The sequence below is a fragment of the Dermacentor andersoni genome, chromosome 8 (genome assembly GCF_023375885.2).
Source record: "Dermacentor andersoni chromosome 8, qqDerAnde1_hic_scaffold, whole genome shotgun sequence".
Taxonomy (NCBI): domain Eukaryota; kingdom Metazoa; phylum Arthropoda; class Arachnida; order Ixodida; family Ixodidae; genus Dermacentor; species Dermacentor andersoni.
This window is the reverse complement of record NC_092821.1, coordinates 112,924,468-112,948,330: the sequence shown is the minus strand read 5'-3', so window position 1 is coordinate 112,948,330 and position 23,863 is coordinate 112,924,468. Positions and strand designations below refer to the sequence as shown.

Here is a 23,863-nt window from a genome sequence, read left to right as displayed (position 1 = left end):
TGTTAAAACGAGTGTGAAGCTGACACCGCAGTTCTTGCAAAAAGAGGGTGGTATGAAGAATGGGGAAGGGAAAAGAACAGTTCGTAACGTAAACGTGAAATACGGAAGGAAATAAAACTACACAAACGTAAAATGGGGCAGCCGCAATAGCTGCTTTACGTGTACACTAGCCTAAACATCTCTGCGAATATTATTATTAGTAGTAGTAACGATTAAATCAATTGTCACTTAATTCAGTACCAAGCAAGCATGTTTAAGTCTCTGTAGGCTTAGACAGGCCAGCTTAGTGGTATTGCTTCTTGTGGTGTATTTGGTCTCTTTATCGTGTCGTTGTCACGCCTTCTACCCCGACTCAGTGATTCAAATTGTCTAAAAGCTTGCGTTACTAGGCACGGGCTCGTAGACGTGATGTCGTCGTGGTAGTCGGATCACCGTTATTCATGCTTAAAATTATTGGGGTTTTGCGTGCAAAAGCATGCTCTGCCTACGATGCACGCCGTTGTGGGGGACTCCGAAAACTTGGACCACCTGAGGTTCAATAACGGGAACCAAAACCTAAGTGTACGAGCACCTTTTGCATCTCGGCAGAACGTTCAGTAGTGGCCGAAGCGGCAACGTGCAATCGTCTTATGATTTCCCTTCGACAAGAAGGATCACGTAACACGAGAGAATTCCAAACATGTTGCATTCGAGCAAATCGTATTAAGATGCTGCTACCGTCTTTGCTACCGCGGTCCATGGCTGTGGTAACTCGGTAATCCTCTAACACTGAGAAGTTTATGAACGAGCTAAAGCCGTGTGCTCGCGGTTAATACAAAGTACGCGCTCTTACCTGCGGGTTTTGGTGACGGAATTTGATGAGCTCGGCTGCGTGCTTGGTCATTTGGACTAGATTATTGGTGAAGAAGAAGCTGATGGGCTTCTGGAATATCTTGATAACCCATGGCCAATGGTAAAGGTTCACTGAAACGACGACAGTAGGCAAGTAATGGTTTATTTACCAATGGCTCATTTAATTGTCCAAAAGTGGGGCAGTACACTAGAATGAATAAATATGGAAATATATGTGGTTAGTTCTAGTTGTAACACATAAGTATCCCAGAAAGTGGATGGCAAGACGGCGCAGGGGTAGCTCAATTGGTAGAGCATCGCACGCGCAATGCGAAGATGTGGGATCGTCCCCCACCTGCGGCAAGCTCTTTCTTCATATTGTTTCAATTCGATGAATTTTACCTTGCTTTACTAACCTTTCGGTTAGCCCCTTATATATATATATATATATATATATATATATATATATATATAATCTGTGTACTGCACCTAGACGTGGTAGTGTGTTGGGAGCGCTTCTTAACACTTCAAGGCATATAGGGTTTACCACATTTACAAAAAACAAAGCAAAATACAGACGGGGTGACAGCCGCTAAAGTACTACCTTATCTCGACTTCAGTTACAAGAAGTCAGTTACTTTTGCCCAAGCTTTTTATTGTCGCATTTGTGTCTGCTGGCTGGATATGCTAAAGACTGCAAAATTCGTAAGAGAGAGCACTCTCTAAGCATGCGATAGCCTACTAAGATTGCGATGATTGTCATGACTGTGACGTCTCACCAGCAGTACGCGCGGGCGACCTTACGCACTCATTTATTAAAGTGACGTTTCTATGCATCCTATCTCTCTTGCGATATCACGCGCACCGTGACGCGATCGCGTACGCTTCGACACATCTCGAGGTTCCCGTTCGAGACCTGCAAGGTGGGGAAGTCTGCCTTTTTTTTTCTTCTTAAGCTATTTTTGTAGTTTCACCTTTTGTTGACTAATCCGAAGCCTTGTTATTGTTTAATACATTCATCTTCTGCTTTTCTGTCCATTTATGCCGGGTCTTCTAAAACCTTTATTATCGTAAATTTTACATGTTGCCATTGTTGTTTGTATTATTAATTCGAGTCATCACGCACAGGAGGTCCCATCTCACTTTCTAACTACAGGACCTCCTTCTGTAAATACGTATAATGTAATTATCCCCATTTTTGTCATCAATAAAGCTTACTCTGATTCTGATAATGCTACAAAGAAACACGTGAGAAATGGTGGGACGGAACCATTGACTTCCGGCAAAGCAGCCAAGCGTTGTAACCATTCGGGCACGATCGCAAGCATGGTTCTCTCGTGCCATAGTCGCCCTTCTAAACGTCTGGCGCGCGCAGCACGCGCCAGCTTGTCGCATTTTTCCCCTCGTACCAGCTAGCAGTTTGAGAAGCTGCCTTAGGCCTCACTGAGCCTCCGCGAGCGGCCCAAAAGCTACAGAGTTAGCTGTTGTGCTATCGCATGAAATAGTTTAGCCTCAAGTCTTGCTTGCCCCTTGGGCGTCTTGTACTCAGAGCGAGCAAAGTAGCGTGCGGCAGAGTTCCAGCGTGAAGGCAACTCGACTCACTGCCCAAGTTGTGCAGGAAGCCCTTCATGATGTGAGGGAAGCAGAGCAGCGCCGTCTGGAAGAGCGGGTTCTCCGGATGGCGCTGGACCTGGGTGTCCATGTTGAACGCCGCCTTGCTGATGATGTCAAAGGTGAGCCGTTCGCAGCGCGAGCCGATGTCCACTTCGGCGCCGCTTTCGGCGCACTCGCCCAGGATGTTGAGGAACTCGCGTTGGGCGTCCGCTAAGGCAGGCATCACCTGCATCAACAGCAATCGCAATCAACGCAAGAGCGTAATGCAAATAGAATGTTGGCTGTCGACGACGCGCGGAGGCATATCCTCCGTTGAACATATTGAAAGGAAGGCTGAGAGAGCGAGGGATCAGCGGAGTGGTGTGACGTGTAATGTATGGTAGCGTGCAATATGACTTGCAACACCCTTGTTCGTGGTCGAAGGGGCTTCAGGGCTGCGCGGTGACTCTGACATGCGAAACAGCGGCGTAATGAATACCACTAACTGAAGCTCTGTTTAGGTCTGGAACTTGCCTTGTGTCTGCACAGCCGTACACTCTTGGAACCCCTTCGACCACGGGCGCCGGTGTTGCAGGTCATATTGCGCGTTACTGTACGGGACAGGATAAGCTGCGGCGGTTGTTCGTGCCGGAGGCAAGCGTTTGTTTGTAGCGTGGTGAACGGTGGTATAGCCCTGGTCACCTGGCGTCTACGGACGCCGTGTTTGTGTTGCGCTTCGGTAAGCCTTAATTGGCGTTGCTGATTCTTCAGCAACAGGAGGAAAACAGTATGTCATGCAACTCACAGTAAGAACTCACAGATGGCCCTAAAAAAAAAGGACGTGATGTCATGCGGAAGTTCATAGACAACCGTCCATACATGAGATGTCGTTATGAATGTTTCCTGCACCATAAAAGCCGCTTTAGTTACTCGAGCGTGTACGTATCATTGGCTTGGTATTCGTGTACAATTTTAACCTTTTGTCCACCCATGATAAACAGATAACCGCGAAAGCGACAAAAGATCTGGGATATCTACACTGCAACTTGTGCAGCTGCCCACCTGACGTGTGGAAACTTGTTTACTTGTCTTTTCTGAGCCCGCAGCTCGAATATGTCTCGCCCATTTGGTCGCCTCATCAGGAATAGCTAATCTCCGCCATTCAAGCAGTGCAAATCAGTGCAGCCCGGTTCATCACGCGCAACTAGGATTTACACTACAGCACCAGTAGACTAAAAAAATGACATTTCCCTTGAGCCTGTAGAAGTTTGTCGTTGTCTTTCTATTTTGTGTCTTTATTTTTCATATTTGTGTCAATAGCTCACGGCTGTATCTCGCTGGAAACTCATGCGCGCATGTCTACTCGGCTCCACAATCACTTAAGCTGTAGTCGCATGTCTCATCGCACGCTGTCTTACAATTCATCTGCGCTTCCTCGTGCTATCCGACCACGGAAGAGCCTTCCCGGTGAATTCGTTTCACTACCGCTCCCATGGTCTTTCGGGAAGTGCTGCAGCTGCAGATGGTTCCTCAACAATGTATAATGATGGCCGCTAATTTCTTCTTTTGTTGTACGCGCCAGCTGTCCCGGCATTTCTGAGTTGAAGTGAAGTGAATTCCTGGGTTTTGCGCGCCAAAACCAGGATTTGATTACGAAGCACGCTGAAGTGGGGACTCCGGATTAATTTTGACCACCAGGGGATTTTATAAAGTGCCCCTGGTGCACGTTATACGGGCGTTCTCGCATTTTCGCGCCGAGCGAGATGTGGGCGTGGTAGCGGGAATTTGATTCCACGACCTCGTGCTTAAGCAGCACAACACTGTAACCGGTAAGCCAGCGCGGCGGGTACCGGAATTTTTCATATATCGACTATAATAACGACTGCGTATTTCTTTATTCTGCATTATATGTATTTTTCTATACTTACCATTCGTATAGCTAATTGTGTTTATAAGTTGATGTACTGTGTTCCTGCTCTAAAAATCCTGTTTCAGCAATGTCCCCTTACTCAATGCTCCCTCTTGGAGGCTTGCGAGGTGATGTAAGTAAATAATAAAAATACCATTGCATAACAGCATGTAGCATGAGAATTGAAGCATTACAGTATGAGAATTGCCCCCTTTTTTCTCTCTACAGCAATAGGAGTTATTAAATTTAGCATTGAGGGAGAGTGCGACATGGAGGCCCCCACTTGCTTAATTGCGCTGTCGTGGTATACCAATTATCCGTGTACTTCACAGCTATCATACCGCATCAATGTTGTCATCTTAAGATAAATTAACTCCTGCACTTTGCAGAACTGTGGTAGTGCTTTTTTTACTGCTTAGTGAGTTTTGTAAGCTTGCGGCAACAATTATTTTAAGTATCCCAATGTCCAAAGAGTTTTGCAAAACAAATCGAGATCCCACGCAAGAAAATGTACTTGCTACAGTTGGTAGATTAAATATTTTTTAAGAGAAATAAATCTTATCAGAATAGATGCATTGAATCGTAGGAAACATTTCGGTCGCCTTGCGGTGAAGCTTAACCATTGACAGCATTAGCGTAGTGAAGGATAGCGTTGCGGTCGAACTCATCGGCCGGTGTTCTAACTGTACGCGGGTGCGACATGTTGGCCCGCCGCAGCACGCGGGACATCTGCTGCTGTGCAGAAGGAACAGCGCCCTAGCAGCCACCAGGCGTCCCACAACGCTCACGGGGCGATGAGCCCCAGCAGTGGTGTTATACAGGCATCGCAATACATCGGTGCTTGAGGTGAGACGGACGGGTAGGCATAGGCGTCAGTCAGCGCGGAGTGAATTATTAGACAACGTTAGCTTGACTCTTACGGCCTATTTTGCTTAGACTAGCGCATACACTGTAGAGGTCAGCATTACTGCCAACGTGCTGCATGTACATGTATGCGTATACAAGACCTATATGCGTTCAAGTGTGCGTAATGTGTATATGCGGCATATACATGCATGCATATATACAAAACGCGTGTATATACGTGCGCACAGCGCTCATGCCAGAAGCGGAAGGCAAAACGCTCCGCCTGCTCCGCCCGCTCCGCCACAGAGCGGATGGTGAGGAGCGTTGACGGTTCATCCTCTCCGCTTCGTCATGGCGGCAGCCAAATGGCCGCTCCGAGCCTCGAGAAACTGCTTCGTGCTTCCACGTGCCAGCGGCGCATGCGCCGTCGATAGCTGGACAGCACGACGACGGCGCAGGCGAGTTCTCGAGCTTGCGTCGCAGTAACAATAATTTCACACCGTGAGCACGTACTTAGATAGCAGCTGCTAAGGGAGGCTTCATCTCAGCAGCCGATGCTACCGCTCCCACGTGCCTCGATAGCAGGAAGGACATGCGAGCACCGGAAGGACATGCGCCAGCACTGCAATTTCAACAGCTGACTCTGCCGAAAGATTACGAAAAGAAAACGAAAAGATATGAAAAACCAACCACTTTCAGTTTTGCTGGCGTGAAAAACTGCTGCATGCAGCTTCTCGTTTCCTTCCATTGGCGGCCCCCGACGAGCACCAAGTTGCCCTCCAGCGTCGGCTCCAGCTCGTGAATGCGCAGCAGGTGCTGGAGCACAGCGGGGAAGAAGGGGGTGTGGAGAAGAGATGCACATGATGTACACACACGAAAGGTATACGAGAAGACTACGTGCTGGGTACTGCGCGAGTTGCTGCCTTACTGCGGTGGGTCGGGAGACGCGAAACGAGCATCGAACAATGTAGTATGGGTAGACATTATGGCCGTATAGGCGACATTATCGCCCTCTAGGTCGCTTGTGAACCCGGTTGTGAAGCATGCGCGCAAGATGCGGACAAGGGCGACGGGCCGACGGCTCGCACTGAATCTTCAGTTATGCGATCGGGGCACACGCTCCGCTGTTTGCGTCTCAGTTGTCCACGATGATAGTATAAGCACGAGGCGATAAGTGCGTGCAAGCGTTAAGCCTTGAACCCAAAATGGGGGGGGGGGGTCATATTTTGCAGAGATCGTCTTACCCCTCGTTCGCTGAAGTTGTTGAATTCTCTGGCGAATATTTCGTTTATCATGACGGGGTCCTTCACGACCACAAAGGGGGCGTCACCCAAATAGAAGCTGCAAAAATGCAGAAAGAAAGGCGGGCCATAAAGGTGGGATCATGGCCAATAGCGAGGTTGCAGAGAGAAGAGCACTTGTTGCTTGAAAAAGAAAGAATATTAACTTACGCTTAAAACAAATTTTGCCATCCTCTAGTACAAAATCCACGGTGCAGGCTATGATGATATAGGTGTATCGTAAGTGCAACCACGTGTTGGGTATTTCACAATGTTTAACACGCTTACACTTCTTGTGGTGTTTTGTTTGTCTTGGTTCTTGCACGGGAAGCCAAGAAACGTCATTACAAGCAAAAAAAAAACCCCTGAGTGATTTGTGTCATCAACATATTGTATCACATCTGTCGTGGTGTAAGAGGAAGGGGACTCTCATATCTAGCCTTCCAAAGGCATGCCGGCGAGTACTTTGGCCCGAGTGTCTCTTTGTCATAAAGCGCCAAGATAAAGATGCCACACTGTTATTCACAGAGCATCATCAGGCGTAACGTTGCCAAGACAAATGAGCACCGATGTGCTAGACATTCTCGTCGGGTACGGTGTCAACATAGCGCTCTAACCTCTTTATTTTTTATTTTATTTTTTGATAAGCGCCGTCATGTCTCAGTGGCTATGGCATTCCGTTATGGGGCACAAGGTCGAGGGATCGGTTTCCGGCAGCAATGGCGGCGGCGGCATCTTTTCGATTCGGCTAAAATCTCAGAAAGGTTCCTACATTTAAACACAGCCAAATGTTAGAGAACCCCCTTGTGGTCAACAATAAACCGTAAGTCGTCCACTACGGTGTCCCTCGGGGCTGCGGTGCTGTTTGGGATACGAACGGCACGAATCAATCTTTATGCGTAACGAAATTATCGTGAAAGCAGTGCCACGTTGTGCCATTATTTTACCGACTGTGTTCAGATGAGGAAGCTGAGGAAGTGCACAAACCCGGTGCTCAGGAAACGGGCAATGGGGACATGGTGTGCAAAAAGATGAGAACTAAAAAACAAGTTCACAGCTTGCACGCCCTAGCTTAAGGGTTCATCGCTGAGTCAATAAAAAGCCGTCGCATGATCTGGTAGGTAGTATGAGAACGTGACACTGATTGTTCGAACTTCAATCACACTCTACATTTGAAACCACATTGTCCCACAGCAAAATGGCAAATTATAGCGCATTCGGGGTGGTAGAAAGTTTCTAATGATTTTTTTTTTACCGTCGCACAAGAATTGTAATTATTGGCAGCGAATCTCGAATGCTCTTTTCTGCCGTATTTTAGATGGCACAAGTGACAGTAGAGGCATGTAGTAAACATTACCACCTGCGAGGAGCGCAGAGGAAGGCAAATTCAGATAAAGAAAAGAAAAACTGGCGAGTAAGTGCCCGAAGGTTGTACACGTCTAACTATTCCTTAAAACACGCCTGCTCTATCACTTACGTCACCTGCAATGAAGGAGAGTATGGCGTTCAAAATTTGCTTCTAATATTTGCTCAAGGGTGCTTAACGGCTGATCAAAGCTTTACTGCAATACTGGGATTGTGAAGAAGAAGACGCGCCTCGCGGCACAGACACATCGCCAACGCGCGGCTCGGCTCCGCTCGCGCTGTTGATTACTGTCGCCTTTTTTGGACAGTGCTTCGGGCTGTCTCGCCGTTCCCGGTCGCTGCGCTTTTGCCTTAGGAGCCGCCAATAAACCTCTTCTCAATTGGTGGAGGTGCTGGGACTCAAACCCCGTCGCTTGTAACCCTGGAGCTGCGATCAAGAACGCTATCGCCCGCCATGACCGACAGCTCATCCCAAACGGCGCCGACGCCACAGTCCGTCACTTGCACCGGCGTTGCACGACAACGCGACCCCAAGATCTTCAGCGGTGCAGACGACGAAGATGTAGAAGACTGGCTGGCGTCATATGAACGGGTGAGCGCGCACAACAAGTGGGATGATCCAGCGAAGTTAACCCACGTCATCTTTTATCTGGCTGGTGTTGCCCAACTCTGGTTTCACAACCACGAAAGTGACTTACCCACATGGTCAATCTTTAAGACAACCTTTACAGAAGTGTTCGGCCGACCCGCTGTTCGCAAACTGCGCGCTGAACAACGCTTGCGCGCCCGAGCACAGCAGACGGCAGAAACATTCACGAGCTACATTGAAGACGTCGTGGACCTGTGTAAACGAGTCAACGCGGCAATGCCCGAAGCTGAGCGAATTCACCATATACTGAAGGGCATCGATGACGGCGCTTTCCAGATGCTTCTAGCCAGGAATCCGCGCACTGTGTCCGAAGTCGTCAGCCTATGCCAAAGTTATGATGAGTTACGCAAGCAACGCGCTTCGACTCGGCGTGCTCTGGGCAGCGACGACTTGGTGGCAAGCCTTGACAGCATGTACGACCCATGCTCATTACTTCAACGGGTCAAGGACTTCGTGCGTGAAGAAGTTGCCCGCCAACTTTCTTTAGTCCCCTTCACTCAGGAGCCCACCTCCAGTCTTCCAAACACGCTCCGCACTCTCATCTCCGAAGAGGTCGCTCAAGTTGTCCCTTCCGCACACCATCAGCCGCCTGCAGCCACGAATCTCAACTCTGCTCTGGCAGTGCAGCCTGTCGCGACTCCTCGGACCTATGCGCAGCCAGTCCTGCCTGTGGCTGCGCCTCTTACGTACGCGCAGGCAGTACGCAGGCCTCCGCCTGCGTCTTTCGCGACCCATTCCCAACCGGTGCCACCGGAAGCCCATGCTGCATCTTGGACCGCACCGAGAGCTAATCCTTGGAGGACGCCTGATAATCGTCCCATCTGCTATTCTTGCTGTACTCCTGGACACGTCGCCCGATATTGCCGACGTCGGCCTCAAGCGTTCGGCGACGCCTCTCGGCCCTTCCAGTACGGCAGCCAGCCCTTTCGCCAATACGCCACTCCTTCCCACCAACCGTATGCTCGTGCTGACCTTCCAGAATTTCCTTCGCGTCGCTCGCCATCCCCTCGCCGACGCTCGCTCTCCCCAATGCGTCGGCGACCCGCACCACCTGACCAGGAAAACTGAACGTCGCAGTTCACGAGGCAAGAACTGCGCCCCATTCGAACTGTCCAAGTCCTCGCGCCTGTCCTGCTAACGTGGTTGAAGTCTGTGTAGAAGGTGTTCCTGCATTCGCTCTTGTGGATACCGGCGCAGCCGTTTCTGTGATAGCCGCCAAACTGTGCCGTTCGCTGCGCAAGGTGACCACGCCGCTTTCTGGACTGTCGCTTCGTACGGCAAGCGCTCAGCACGTCACTCCGCACGCAGCCTGTACTGTACGTGTGCTTATTCACGGCATTGTTTACATAGTCGAGTGCATTGTTCTTCCCACCTGCTCGCATGACGTCATCCTCGGATGGGACTTCTTATCCCGTCATAAAGCCGTGATCGACTGCGCACGCGCCGAAGTTGAATTTTTTCCTTGTGACGCACCCTCGCACGAAGATTGTGACCACCCTTCTAAACTTACCGTGCGCGAGGACACAGATATTCCACCTGGCTCCTTCGCTCTCGTACCCGTCTCTTGCGATGCCATCACTGATGCAACGGTCCTCTTCACACCTTCCGACGTCTTCATGAGCCGTAAATCTCTCCGACTACCCTTCGCAACACTTGACATGGCTGGCGGCTGTAGCAATATATACTTCTGCAATCCCCTCTGTGCGCCGATTACATTGCTCGTTGGTGAATGCCTTGGCATCGTGGAACTCCTCGACTCTTCGTCTTTGGTTGACGTCCCCGGAGACTCTTTTGATGTCGACTCCGGCCAGTCGTCTTCGATTTCCGCGCTTGAAGAGACGTCCAAGGATGCATTCTCGAGTGCCATCGCCGATACCCTCACACCTGCCGAACGCGCCGACCTTCTTGATCTCCTGCACCACTTTAGAAGTTCATTCGACGTTTCACAACCTCACCTGGGCCGCACGTCGAAAGTGCAGCACTACATTGACACCGGTTCACATCAGCCGTTACGTCAACGACCCTACCGCGTCTCGGCCGAAGAGCGTCGTGTCATTACCACCCAAGTCGAAGATATGCTGCGCCGTGACGTTATTCAACCTTCGCACAGTCCCTGGGCGTCGCCTGTCGTTCTCGTTCGCAAGAAGGACGGGTCTATTCGCTTTTGCGTCGACTACCGTCGGCTAAATAAGGTAACGCGCAAAGACGTCTATCCTTTGCCGCGCATCGACGACGCCCTCGACAGTCTTCAGGGAGCAGAATTCTTCTCGTCCCTTGACTTGCGTTCGGGGTACTGGCAGGTACCGATAGCTGCAGCCGATCGCCAGAAAACCGCATTCATTACGCCTGACGGCTTATATGAATTTAACGTAATGCCGTTCGGGCTTTGTAACGCCCCTGCCACCTTTGAACGACTCATGGACAACACGCTGCGTGGCCTCAAGTGGTCCATATGTCTGTGTTACCTCGACGATGTCGTGGTTTTCTCGCCTGATTTTCCGACTCACCTGCTCCGCCTCAGACTTGTTTTGACCTGTCTAACGAACGCTGGCCTCCAACTCAACCTCAAGAAGTGCCGCTTCGCCGCGCGAGAGCTCACCATTTTAGGCCACGTTGTGTCCAAGCACGGCGTTCTACCCGATCCTGCAAAACTTCGAGCAGTCGCTGAGTTTCCGAAGCCTCAGACCATCAAAGAACTTCGGAGCTTTGTGGGCCTATGCTCATATTTCCGGCGCTTTGTTCGGAATTTCGCATCGATCATGGCGCCATTGACTCAGCTTCTGCGCGGTGACACCACCCTCTCCTCCTGGTCCCCTGCATGTGACTCCGCCTTCGCTACGCTGCGTCGTCTTCTCACCTCCCCACCTATTCTTCGCCATTTCGACCCGTCGGCTGCAACTGAGGTACACACAGATGCCAGCGGGGTCGGTCTCGGCGCCGTCCTCGCCCAACGAAAGCCAGGCTACCCCGAATACGTAGTCGCCTATGCGAGTCGCACGCTGACGAAGCCAGAGGCCAATTACAGTGTGACCGAAAAAGAGTGCTTGGCCTTAGTATGGGCACTTGGCAAGTTCCGACCATACCTGTACGGGCGCCCATTCGACTTGGTCACAGATCACCACGCGCTTTGTTGGCTTGCCAACTTGAAAGATCCCACTGGCCGCCTAGCCCGTTGGGCATTACGCATCCAGGAGTACGATATTCGCGTCGTATACCGCAGTGGGCGAACACACTCCGACGCCGACGCTCTGTCTCGTTCACCTTTACCTCCAGACTCGGCCTGCGGAACAACTTCCGCACACTCCATCTCATCTCTCGACATGGACTCCTTTGCCACCGCACAACGTCGTGACCCGTGGATCGCTTCTCTTTTCGACTATCTTTCTGGATCATCGACCATGCCTGTATCCCGAACCCTCCGACGCCAAGCAGTTCATTTTGCCATTCGTGACCAGCTGCTCCACCGACGCAATTACTCTCCTGAAGGCCGTCGGTGGCTTCTGGTGATTCCCCGCAGCTTAAGGTCACAAATATGTGCCGCTTTCCACAACGATCCACAGTGTGGCCACGCCGGAGTCTTCAAGACGTACGAACGAATTCGCCACCGCTACTACTGGCGCGGCATGTACAATTTTGTACAAAAGTTTGTTCGGTGCTGTCTTGACTGTCAACGCCGCAAATCGCCGCCTTTACGCCCGTCTGGTGCCTTGCAGCCGCTCCCGTGCCCTGCCACACCCTTCGATCGCGTCGGCATCGACCTATACGGCCCGCTTCCTATGACGCCAGACGGCAATCGGTGGATCGTAGTTGCTGTCGACCACTTGACACGCTACGCCGAAACTGCTGCTTTACCAAGTGCTACGGCACGGGATGTAGCCTTTTTCGTTCTACATCGCTTCGTGCTTCGACATGGCGCACCTCGAGAACTCCTCAGTGATCGAGGTCGCGCCTTCCTCTCCGAAGTCGTCAAAAGTTTGCTCTCGGAATGCCGCATTATTCATCGGACAAGCACGGCATACCACCCCCAGACTAACGGACTCACAGAGCGATTTAACCGCACACTTGGTGACATGCTGTCGATGTACGTGGCATCTGATCACGGTAACTGGGACCGCATCCTTCCATTCATCACGTTCGCGTACAACACCGCGATCCAGGCCACTACGGGATTTTCACCTTTCTTCCTCTTGTATGGCCGGCAGCCTACGCATACCATCGACACGCTCCTTCCATACCGTTCTGACGCCTCCGAGTGTCTACCTGTGTCCGACATCGCCCGACAGGCCGAAGAATGCCGCCAGCTAGCGCGCTCCTTTACGGCCGAGCAACAGCAGCGCCAGAAAGAAAACCGCACCGACACGCTTCCGAACACCACCTACGCTCCAGGCGTTCTTGTGTGGTTGTCTGTGCCTTTCCAGACTCCGGGGCTTTCCTCGAAACTCGTCCCAAAATTCGAAGGGCCTTACCGAGTCTTGGAGCAAACATCTCCGGTGAATTTTCTAGTTGAGCCACTGTCACCACCTGAAGACTTGCGCCGGCGTGGACGTGACATTGTCCACGTCTCGCGTCTGAAGCCCTACCACGACCCTCTGCCTCCCGATTCTTAAGGCGCCAGGATGGCTCTTTTTGTCCGGGGGGGAGATTGTGAAGAAGAAGACGCGCCTCGCGGCACAGACACATCGCCAACGCGCGGCTCGGCTCCGCTCGCGCTGTTGATTACTGTCGCCTTTTTTGGACAGTGCTTCGGGCTGTCTCGCCGTTCCCGGTCGCTGCGCTTTTGCCTTAGGAGCCGCCAATAAACCTCTTCTCAGGATGTATTGTTGTGAGATCATTTAGAACGTGAAGATAAAATAGTGCCTGCCAACGGAGGCCTCGGGACGTGAAATTACGATTAAGCGCGTGGCGTAGGATCTCAGCTGCAGTCCGCGCATTGAGGACGCCAGAGAGTGCCGTGGGGTGTTCGCGTGCAACATGGACCGTCCGCAATTATTTTTCCCAAATGCGCACGTGTATGCTTCACCAAATAACATGACGATTATGTGGCAAAGCCATAAAAGTCCAATGAGACGCCGTCTTTCTCGTTAATCTCTTGTTATTGAACATTTCGCAAGCCACACAGTACCTTCGCCTGCCAACTTTCTTCCTTTATTTCTGCGACATGCTTAGGGCAGTAAAATAATCGTAAAATGGTTGCCGGAGATTCCTCAGCACGCATACTAGGAACTGGCAGCGGACAACCACGAAAGATAACTCAGGACTACCCCCTCTCCACCCAAAAAAGCAAACATTTTCCCGACGCTTTCGCATTGGCATCCACGGCAGCTGGCCGGTGTACCCTCTGAACAAGAGACACCACCAGGTGATAGCGCGGCTGCATGTTTGTGTTGTATGTTTTTGAAAAGGGCTATTAGAGCGCTGTGGCGTTGAGCATAGGTAACGTGTCCAGTTCAAATAAAAAAAAAATCTTTTATTTTGGCATATAACCGGAGAACTGCGTTTGCGTAGCTGGCTTAAGCTGACACTTTTTTTTAAATCTGTGACAGGACCTAATAGCTCATTTGACTCTTCTTGTGAGCCTCCCTGCCTCTCCGAGTGGTTGCTGCGTGTTCACCTATCGCACTTCCAGTTATATTCTTCGGCTTTCATTTCCCACTTGCGAGAAGTACGTTTATTTACAGTTACGTTTGGTCAAGTTTAGAGCACCACGGACTCTTTCTCGCTTCTGAGGAACTACTGTCGGACCGAGGCCGTGTAAAGATATTTCAAGGATGTCCTTACGCCTTGCGTGCAGACATTTGAAAAGGATGTCTTACGCACGTGACGCATGCATAAGCACGCCATCAGTACCTATATATAAAAACGACATATTACATGTCAGAGAGCGAAAGTGAAGTGCGCTGCTTGGCCCGGGTTGGCACCTTTTCCTTTCATTTTTCGACTATGTTATCATTTTTCTTCGTTTTCCATTTTTTTCTTTCTTGTCACTTGCCACATCCTATGTATACTACGCATACATGGTTGTCCATCGGGCAATAACGTCCAACGATTGTTAGCATGCTCCGCTTTCGCTTGTCGCTCTCTCCCGTCTTCGCACGGTCGCTCGCGCGTAGTAGTGGTATGCGACGTGTATATTTCCTTTTCTCCTGCACCGAGTCGTGCGTTCTCGTAAGCATCGTCAGAAAAGAAAGCACAGAATAAACTACCCAGCCCGTGGTGACCTCTTGGATTTTGCACCAAGCTGCTGCGCATACTTCTTTCCGGGCTCTACCGCCGACTCGCCTAAGGCTATGTACTCTGGGGATAAACGACCTTTCTTTCTGATTTCTTTCGCTTGTTTCCTCGTCTCGGGCACGTCTCTCGTTAAAGCGCAGCGCGGGAAGCCTCTTTATGCTACTGTCGGGGTCTTTATTAGATTTACGGGAATGACCCCGCCTTCTTGTCTGTTGTTATCCCAAGAAACGAATGCTGCTGTCCTCCAAAGACGCGATCGCGCCGTAACAAGATAAGCGGGGGCTCTCTTGCTTGCATGAAGGCACGCCTGCAGCTGCTTGCCCCCCCCCCCCCCCCCTTTTTTTTTTCATCCCGTCGCTTTGTATAGGGCATGCCCTATACATGCCCTCGAAAATTGAAAAGTGCACTTTTCAATTTTCTTGCTCAGCTTCTAAGAAGGCAGCCACGGGGTCATTACTGGAGCTGTCAGCTGGAGGAAATGATTTCCGAAGTTTTAGGATAGAGAGGGAGAAATAATAAAAAAAAGATGGCGTGTCTTGTGTACGCTGCACGAAAAATGTCAAGCTATTAGGTTAGAGCTCTCGTTTACTTATTTACAAGGAATTCTGCCGTAATTAGGAAAAGCCCGAAAGCCGCTTGCTGTGAGCTGAATAAAAGGAGTAAATTTATGAACAAATATAGAATAATGAGAATTCATAAGGTCAAAGAACTTTATCCATATTTCTGCGGGAAAAGGCGCACACGACGATTCATTGTTGCTCGAACGCAGTAGCCGGTTTGTGTAGTCTTGGTCCGAGATCCACTGCAAGTCTCGATGGGTAATGTCACACTTTTTACCCACAGTTAGCGTGAGTGTATGTGTGGCGTTTAGCGAATGAATTTCGTGAAAATCTGTTCGGAAGCAGGATTGAATTCACCGAGCTCTTCGCTCGCGAAACCAGCTTTGCCAGTTGCTGGTTCTCGTGGCTGTTGGTACGACCTTGATTCTAAATGGCAGTCGCGTGCTCTTACGAAGTTTTCTTACGCACGAATGGCGTTTTGAACCGTGAATCCTTTTGGGAGCACTGATTCTGTTTTACATTGCCAAATTCAGACGCTAGATATGTCTCTCCGCTGCGCGTTTAACAACGGATTATATGAGCAGCTCGATTTTATTAACTCGGGGCCGTCCAGAGAGCCAGCGACGCGGCGGTGAGGCTCGGCCTACGCGTCCCAACGTTGCAGCAGCCTGCCGCTCTACCGCCTTTAGCGGTAGCATACCCGAGGACCTAAATAAGGTTCTCTCTATCTCTATCTACCCCTATCTATTTCTACCTATCTCCATCTATCCCTCTCTATCTCTGCCTGTCTCTATCCATCGCTCTCTATCTCTATCTATCACTGTTTATCTCTACCTGTCTCTACCTATCCCTATCTCTGTCTATCCCTATCTCTATCTGTCCCCGTCCCTATTTCTGTCTGTCTGGCTGTCTCTCTGTGTGGACGGGTCCGGTTGAACGAACACTGTTATTAACAATTTGCATAGTAGAAAAGTCGCGTGGTGAAAAGAATTACAAGTGAATCACCGTATCGGGACAGAATGTGCTGTTTTATTATTTGTCCACCTGACTAATGAATTTCCTGTCGGTTTAGCTAACGGAAACAGTGGCTCCGTCGACGAGAGGCTATACCGCTCATTATTATCAATATTTGTTTGGTAAAAAACCTATATATACTTCAGAAGAAAGGGAAAGCCATTAGTAGGCTAGTATCTAGCAATCTCGCGCACGGAATGCACGAACTCTGCAAACCGCACAAAAGAACAAAGCGCTCTCGTCATTTTGTACAGGGAAAAAAATATTGCACGGTGATTATTCTTTATCTTTACCCGCGCTCTGCGCAAATTGCTGTATGGCGCTCGGTTAACGGAATGTGGGAGACCGCAACCGCGACACGGCAATGTCTCTGAATACTTATATACATACCGGTATGCATCGTTCGTTGCACACGTTTTTCGAGAAGCCCAAGCGATATGCCGGCACTTAAGGGCTCGCTTCACGTACCAAACAAGCGCGTTTTTATGTGTCGCGGCGTCCGAAGCAACCACAATTTCCTCCTTAAAAAGAAAACTTTGAAAGCCTTTATGTGTCGACATATGGCTCGCAGGTGCGTTGCCTGAATGTGAAATGCTTTATCTGGTGGCACCCGGTGGTGCCTGGTGATAAAGCTTGGCCTTTTGCCCAGGAACTCGTTCGAATAGTTTACGAAACCAAAGAGAGAAAAAGAATGAGAGAGACATGGAACAAAATATATTTTTGATTGTTTTTAGGACCGCTATATTTACGTGTATCCGTGACTCCACAAATGCACCGTGTCTTGCGCACACTGGTCCCATGCTGTGTGCCGGCATAGGGGTAGTGAGGTCCCAACCCCGAAAGACCCGGCGTTTTCCATATTCCCTAGTTACTACGTTGCTGTGACTAGCGCGCAACGGATTCCATCCGCAGGAAACACGATTCATTTTTTTCAGAACCGCTTTTTCGCAAGATTTTTTCTGTTTGCGCAGCCTCCTGCCTTGCCTGAGAGAAAAATTTTCAACGCATACGCTGCAGCGCACTCGTAAGCATGGCGTTAAGGCGGCACGCATGCGCATAACATAGAACAGCGAGAAAGCGTAGGCATACACCGTTGTTCCTTTTTGATTTTGCGCGAACTGCTGGTCCTGGTTACCTTACCGGTCCATAAGCTTCGTAAACATGCAGTGGCCTTGCAGTAGAAGACACAGGCGAAGCGCACGCAACAGACAAGTTTTGCAGGTGAGCTCCTCACATGGCGTATTCACCCCCAGCGGTAGCTTAGAGATTATGGGTTGGCGCTGCAGAGCTCGATGTCCCAGGTTCGATACCCGACGGGACAGTTGGTTACTCGCAGGTTCTAGCACTGACGGGTGAGTCTGCAATGTATGATTCAATTATGCGGGGCGTTTGACAAAAACGCTCCCACACAGAATGTTAAGAAAGCATTTCTGTGCTAAGATTTAGGTGCGCCTCCACGCTCATTTCGTAGTCGAATTGTTTATTTAGGGGTACAAGCAAAGTGAATAGATATTCGAAAGATAAGCTGACTGACCACTTAGCGGATGAACCAGCCAATGAACGAACTAAATGCATATCAATACGGCACGTGCTGACAACGCTAGCCTGCTTCGGGCTCAGAGTTAATGACTCACCCAAAGCGAGATACGCCAATAGATTGAAAACTTTCTAATACATCTGTCACGAAACCGCGGGAACTGAACATAGTAGCCGCGAGAACGCATTAAGCGGACACACGCAAAAGGGCGTTAGGGTCACGTTGATCGGGATTTGCCGTCGGAGTGCTGCAAGAAGAAACGGCCACTGAGACACAACGAAGCCGGAAGCTGCCTGTTGAGTTAGTGGATTCTTCAATGTGCAATTTATAGGTAGTAATCATTTGTAACATTGGCGATAACTGGTAACAGGTATTGGCAGCGATTCTGACTCGCACATGTGAGGCGAAGTGAGTAGCCACGTTCCTGTATCGAGCCTTTCTCTATTTCTTGAATTTACGATTTGTTTGCTTTTGACTTGTTCAACAGCCGCATATGCAACAAATTGCCTATAAAGCTTTGTCAGATCGTTCTAAAATCCCACATTGGAAGTGGAAAAAAAGCTCTTTGTTTACCTTTTCATATGTTTCATTGAAAAAAGAAAAAAAAATGTCTAGAGCTTAAACTGTACTCACCCGAAAACATCACCGTATTCTTTCAGCCACCGTCCAATGCTTTCAAGCTGACTCTGAAATGACAGAATAATTGGAGAGTACATTTTTTTTTTGTTTTTACGGTAATATCCAGAAGGTGCTGATATCTACAAAAATGTCGTGCACGATGCTTTCGAAAAGTTAAACCAGTTGCTCAATTTTCTGAAGTTCCATGTAACGCACACAGGCTTTATATTTCGTTTTTTTTTTTTGCTATCTCTTTTGTCACTGGAACAGAATGAAAAGTACTAGCGATTTCCCGTCCCCTATTTAAAGCGACCCTGAAGAAAAAAAATGAATTTCACCATTATTAATAAATTACTCTTACCATAACTCTTAGCATAAGAAGAGGCTTCGTAAGCGAGAAAAGCCGCAAACATAAAAGACAAATGATGTCTCTGCCTTCAAGTTCCCGCATGAACTGGTGGGGATCTTATAAGATTTGGGTGGTGTATACTAGGCACTAGTTAATCGTTTAACGGTGTAAATTATGTATTAAAGGATACAACAATTGGACTTGGCAAGTGGTGCCGTTTCACTGAAGCAACGAGGCTTAAATATGAACAAAAATAAAGAAACGTTGAAATCCGTGACACCACTGACGCAGCAGCTCAGGGATCGCTGCACTAAACAAAATGCACATTCACCACCGTTTTATCTTTCCAAGATCAACCTATTATCGCGACGTTAACGAAAATGCAGTTTGTGTGAGTGTCCCATGTGTGAATATGCCATCCGTTGCTTTGTCGAGCGAGGTATTGCGCTGTCAAGTTGTCACATGGGTAGGCGATGGCTAATGATGTGATCCTGGCATGTTGCGCGAATTTTAGTATTTCTTGGCCTTCGTTACATAGCATGAGGTTGTAACGCCTTGCTTTGTTCTTTGTGTGTCCCTGGTTCGTCGTCTTTAAGGCGATTCTAATAAGGCCCGCGCGGATGCATTTTTATGCATGAGTACCATGTTATCAGAAATAAAGGTTTAGCTCGAAGTTAGCGTTTCTGTATGTCGTCTCCTCTCTGTCTCGTCTACCGTATCCACGCTAGAAAGCTTGAACTTTATATCATTTATTTACCCACTTCACGTAGATTCCGAAAGTTACGCTGAATCTGCCTAATTAATTCCTTCTTTTTATGTTTCGGTGCACATGCAGATGAACGCACCGCGTTCCTATAGTACGGAGCCTACATGCAAGCGCTGTTTTGCTTGCATGCAGGCTCCCTAACCTATAGAATTATTTTCGCATGGAACATTTCACCAGTCAAAGCTGCAGGCTGTGAAGCCAACCAGTAAACGTGCGTCGTGTCTCGCACTACGTCTTCACTGCATAGCCCCCTGCGATCGATGCAGCGAAGGCGCAGTACAGGGCAATCCTTGGGAAAAGAAAATTGAATCGCCATCGCGGCCCTGCGAACAGTGGATGTCCCGCGAAACTTTTGCAAGCCCCTTCTACAACGGCTGACAGGGGGTGCGTGGGTGTTTCGCAATAATTCGTTGCTTTAGAGTAATGGTAGTAAGGGTAATTTTGACAGCACGATGCCTTCCATAGAGGTGCTGCAACGACATTCAAATCATTTGCTAGGCTGGTAATTTTGACAGCTCGCCGCCTTCCACAGAGGTGATGCAACAACATTCGAATCAGTTCCTAGGCTTGTTCCTGTATATACAAAAGACTACAAATATCTTTACACAGAAACTTATGCGGGGAGCGCTACGTGCTTCCCATTGTTATCATGAGCGACTTCATCAATTATGTGGTTCGGACGATAATTTAGTGCTTTTTTTATTGAAACGTATACTGTTCTGGGGCGCTATAAAGTAAAGCTGTTCCAAACTTTTCTATTCCAATTCTGCAATGATCCCTCCGCGATTAGTCAAAAACTGTTTTGGCCCAGCCCTACTTCGCCTGTCAGTCACGTGACGTCACTCAAACCAGGATAGCTCCCCATCTGATATGACGTTTACGCTCTGATTATGCATGATTGGACTGAACAAAAGAAAGATAGTTATTTCTGGTTCGACGCCTTTTCGCCATTAGCCATCGGCTATTGTTTAAAAGTTTTCGGATTGCACCCGCTCCACCTGCCTGTCACGTGACGTCAGAAATCCGCGAAAACTCAGCGTGGGAAAGTGGCGCGTACGCGTTAAAGATGCATTAATATGCCGAATAAAACTGAATTTTCCTCTGAATAAGCGCAGGCTAGCCCGTTCCGAAATAAATAAAAGATGGCTGACGCCGATCGCTCAGGCACTGGCTACTCGCATCTGCCGGAGGGCATGGGTTTATTTGCGTACAATAAATCTTTTGCGTGGCCGTGTATCGTTTTCGACCACTTTTGGCACGTTTATGACCTCGCTCAGCCAACTTTTCTTTGCTGAGGGATCCTTTTTGGTGGCATTCTTCACCTTCCATTGCATACCGCCGCGATTTTCGACCAGCCACCGCGTCCTAAGTAAGAGAAAACGGACCAATCGCAGCGCCGGCACCACCCTCTTCATCCGGTTATCTATTTACAGTGCACTGGCTCGGCCCCATCTAATCGCTTACTACTTGAACGTGCTATTCTCCTTTTATCAGCCACTTAGATAAAACAAGCCGCTCAGTGTAGGCAATGTTATTCGTTTTGAAAACAAACAAAAGTGACCTCCTATAAACGAGGAAAGCGTTTGGTTGGTCTGTTTAGACGACCCTGTGGGTCACCGCCCCCATGCTTGCGTCGGCGGTTACGAAAATTTGACGTCAGGACATTGGAATAAAAACATATTGGAATAACTTTGCCTTATAGGGCCCCTGCATGTTGTATGCGTGTTTCGAAGGAATCTTTGAACTTTTCGCTTCACTTTGCTGAGTGCTTGAAGAAGCCTCTGCCTTACGTGGGGTCAGGAGCCGCCGCTCCTGGCCCTGCACTGCCACTGGGATCTGCACGCATTTTTTTTTATTTTTTTTTTGCTGGTGGACGCGGACAATAAAGAAATGCCAACCAACTAGAGGCTAACACCTTCGCGGCAAAATGGAGCGATCACACCGAGCGTCGCGAGGCAGGGCTACAAGTGCGTCATGCCGCTTTGCGAGCGGGCTGAAAAACCTCCGCGTTGCCACGCAAGTGTTGATTGCTTGCAAGAGTCACGCTTAGCCTGCAGTTTTCTTTTTCGCAAATATTCGCTTAGCATCATCATCGTCATCATCTTCAGCCCATTTTATATCCACTGCAGGACGAAGGGCTCTCTCCCTGCGATGTCCAATGCCAACAGATTCCAACTAGCACCAGCGAATTTCCCAATTTCATCGCCCCACCTAGTCTCCTGCTATCCTCGACTGCGCTTCCCTTCTCTTTGTACCCATTCTGTTAAGTTTATTCTTTTCAAAGAAGAGAGGGGACCGCGACAAAAGGTGGTAAGGCCTGACGATGCCCCGGTGCCCATACAGTTGGCAGTAATAATATAAACGCCAAAAAATGTACATAGAAGGTGCGACAAATATGTCAAGACAACGCTACAATACGTACCGTGAAACTTAATTAGGGAAAAAGACAAACATGTGTAAGGTAATACGCAAGCACTCAGTCATACACGTACAAAAACAATGCATACATGACTTGCGAATTAAGACACGAAAAAATGCGACTACAGTACTTGTCCGCAACAATGATAGATAGAGAGAAACATGCCTAAACAAACGGTAAATCACATTTTTTTTTTACACTTGAATTTCGCCTTTAATCGAACGTCGTTTCGTGTTTTTCTTGAACAAATTTTCAGATAAAAAGAAATCCTCAGTAAAGGGGAATTTGTTGAGGGCATTGGGTACTTGAAAATTTAGATTTTGTCTACCATAATTCGTGCGTGTTCGCGGAACTCGTAGTTTTACCTCACGAAGGTTGTAATCTATAGTACTGTCAATAACAGAGCACAAACGGTTTCGATTAATGTATTGCAACAGCCGTAGCTAAAACACTTGGTCAGCTTCTAGTATGCTATGTTCAAAAAGCAAGAATTGTGTGCGTAATTCTTGTGGTGCACCGTAGTAGCCCTCAGTAGCACGCAAGGCTCTTTTTTGTAGCATTAGCAGTTTATGGTAACTTGAAGACGTAGTCGAACCCCATACAAGATTACAATATGACAGTTTTGAGAAAAAAAAAAATTGTGTTGTACATTGGCGCCTTTAACCAAACAGGCAAGTGTTTAGAAATCCTAAAAAGCAGACCAACAATTTTGCTTAGTTCAGAAGTAAGTTTTGAGATATGTACCGACCAAGAAAGATTTTAATTAAACTACACGCGGCGAAACGTTTGAGAAGAAACATGACTGATTTTTGTATTATCATAATGAATCTGTATAGAACAACGTTCCACGGTGTTGATCGGCATTGAAAAGAATATATTTTGTTTCATTTATACTTAAACTGAGCTTATTTGCGCGTAACCAATCACGAAGCTTTAGTAAATGAGTGTTAACCATACTTTGGAGGGTGAGTAATGAGCGGGAGGAAAAGAAAAGATTTGTGTCGTCCGCGTATACAACCAGATCTGGAGAATTACATATATCGGCTAGGTCATTGATATACGTAATGAATAATAAAGGCCCTAGTATTAATCCCTGCGGGACACCATAAATTATTGTCTGTGTATCGGAGGAGATGTTATTTGTTCGTACGTATTGGCACCTTTTACTCAGATAACTTTTCAACAGGTTCAGCGCAATACCGCGAACCCCGTAGTCACAAAGCTTCTTAAGGAGAGTATCCTGATGTACGCAATAAAAGGCCTTGCGAAAATCTAAAAATAGGCCAAGGGTATATCTTTTGCATTCAATATTATATATTGTTTTGTCTTTAACAGCTAACAGCGCTTGTTCCGTGGACCAATTTTTTATAAACTCATACGGTGAATTAGCAATGACATTGCATTTATGCACAAAATTGCCTATCTTAGAATTATTAAAGCTTTTAAAAATGTTTGATATGAGAGCTTATACTGAAATAGGTCGGTAATTAGACGGTTTGTTTATGTCACCACCTTTATATATTGGAACCTCTCGAGCCAATTTTAATTTGTCCGGTAAAACATCTGTTCACAACATAAGGTTTATAATATATGACAAGACATCGCATATAACGGTGCATACATACTTTAGGGGAATTACTTTTATGTCGTCATATCCAGCATATATATCATTCTTAAAAGAAATAATTAATGTAGCTCCTTCTTGAGGGGTTGTTGGTTTGAGTCCTATAGAATAGAGTAATGGAGTGGTGAGGCCCATAAAACCACCAACCGGAGTTTGCGTAACAAGATTTGGTGAACCGACATTAGTGAAATAGTCATTCAGGGCATTTGGTAGCTCACAGCCAGTTAATTTACCATTAGCTGTGGTTATTTCACTAAGTTGTGTGCATTTTG

At 48.2% G+C, this 23,863-nt stretch overlaps 1 protein-coding gene across 1 annotated transcript in view; it reads right to left on the bottom strand.

Moving 5' to 3' along the window:
- LOC126529212 (cytochrome P450 6a9-like) overlaps positions 1–23,863 on the bottom strand; it is an 80,643-nt gene that overhangs the window by 6,000 nt on the left and 50,780 nt on the right. Inside the window, exons 3-7 of the mRNA XM_055069858.2 lie at positions 7,937–7,941; positions 6,424–6,520; positions 5,870–5,995; positions 2,434–2,671; positions 833–963 (exon numbers count right to left, since the gene is read on the bottom strand). Of these exons, the coding sequence (XP_054925833.2) occupies positions 833–963; positions 2,434–2,671; positions 5,870–5,995; positions 6,424–6,520; positions 7,937–7,941 (597 nt within the window). The remainder of the gene's footprint in view (positions 1–832; positions 964–2,433; positions 2,672–5,869; positions 5,996–6,423; positions 6,521–7,936; positions 7,942–23,863) is intronic.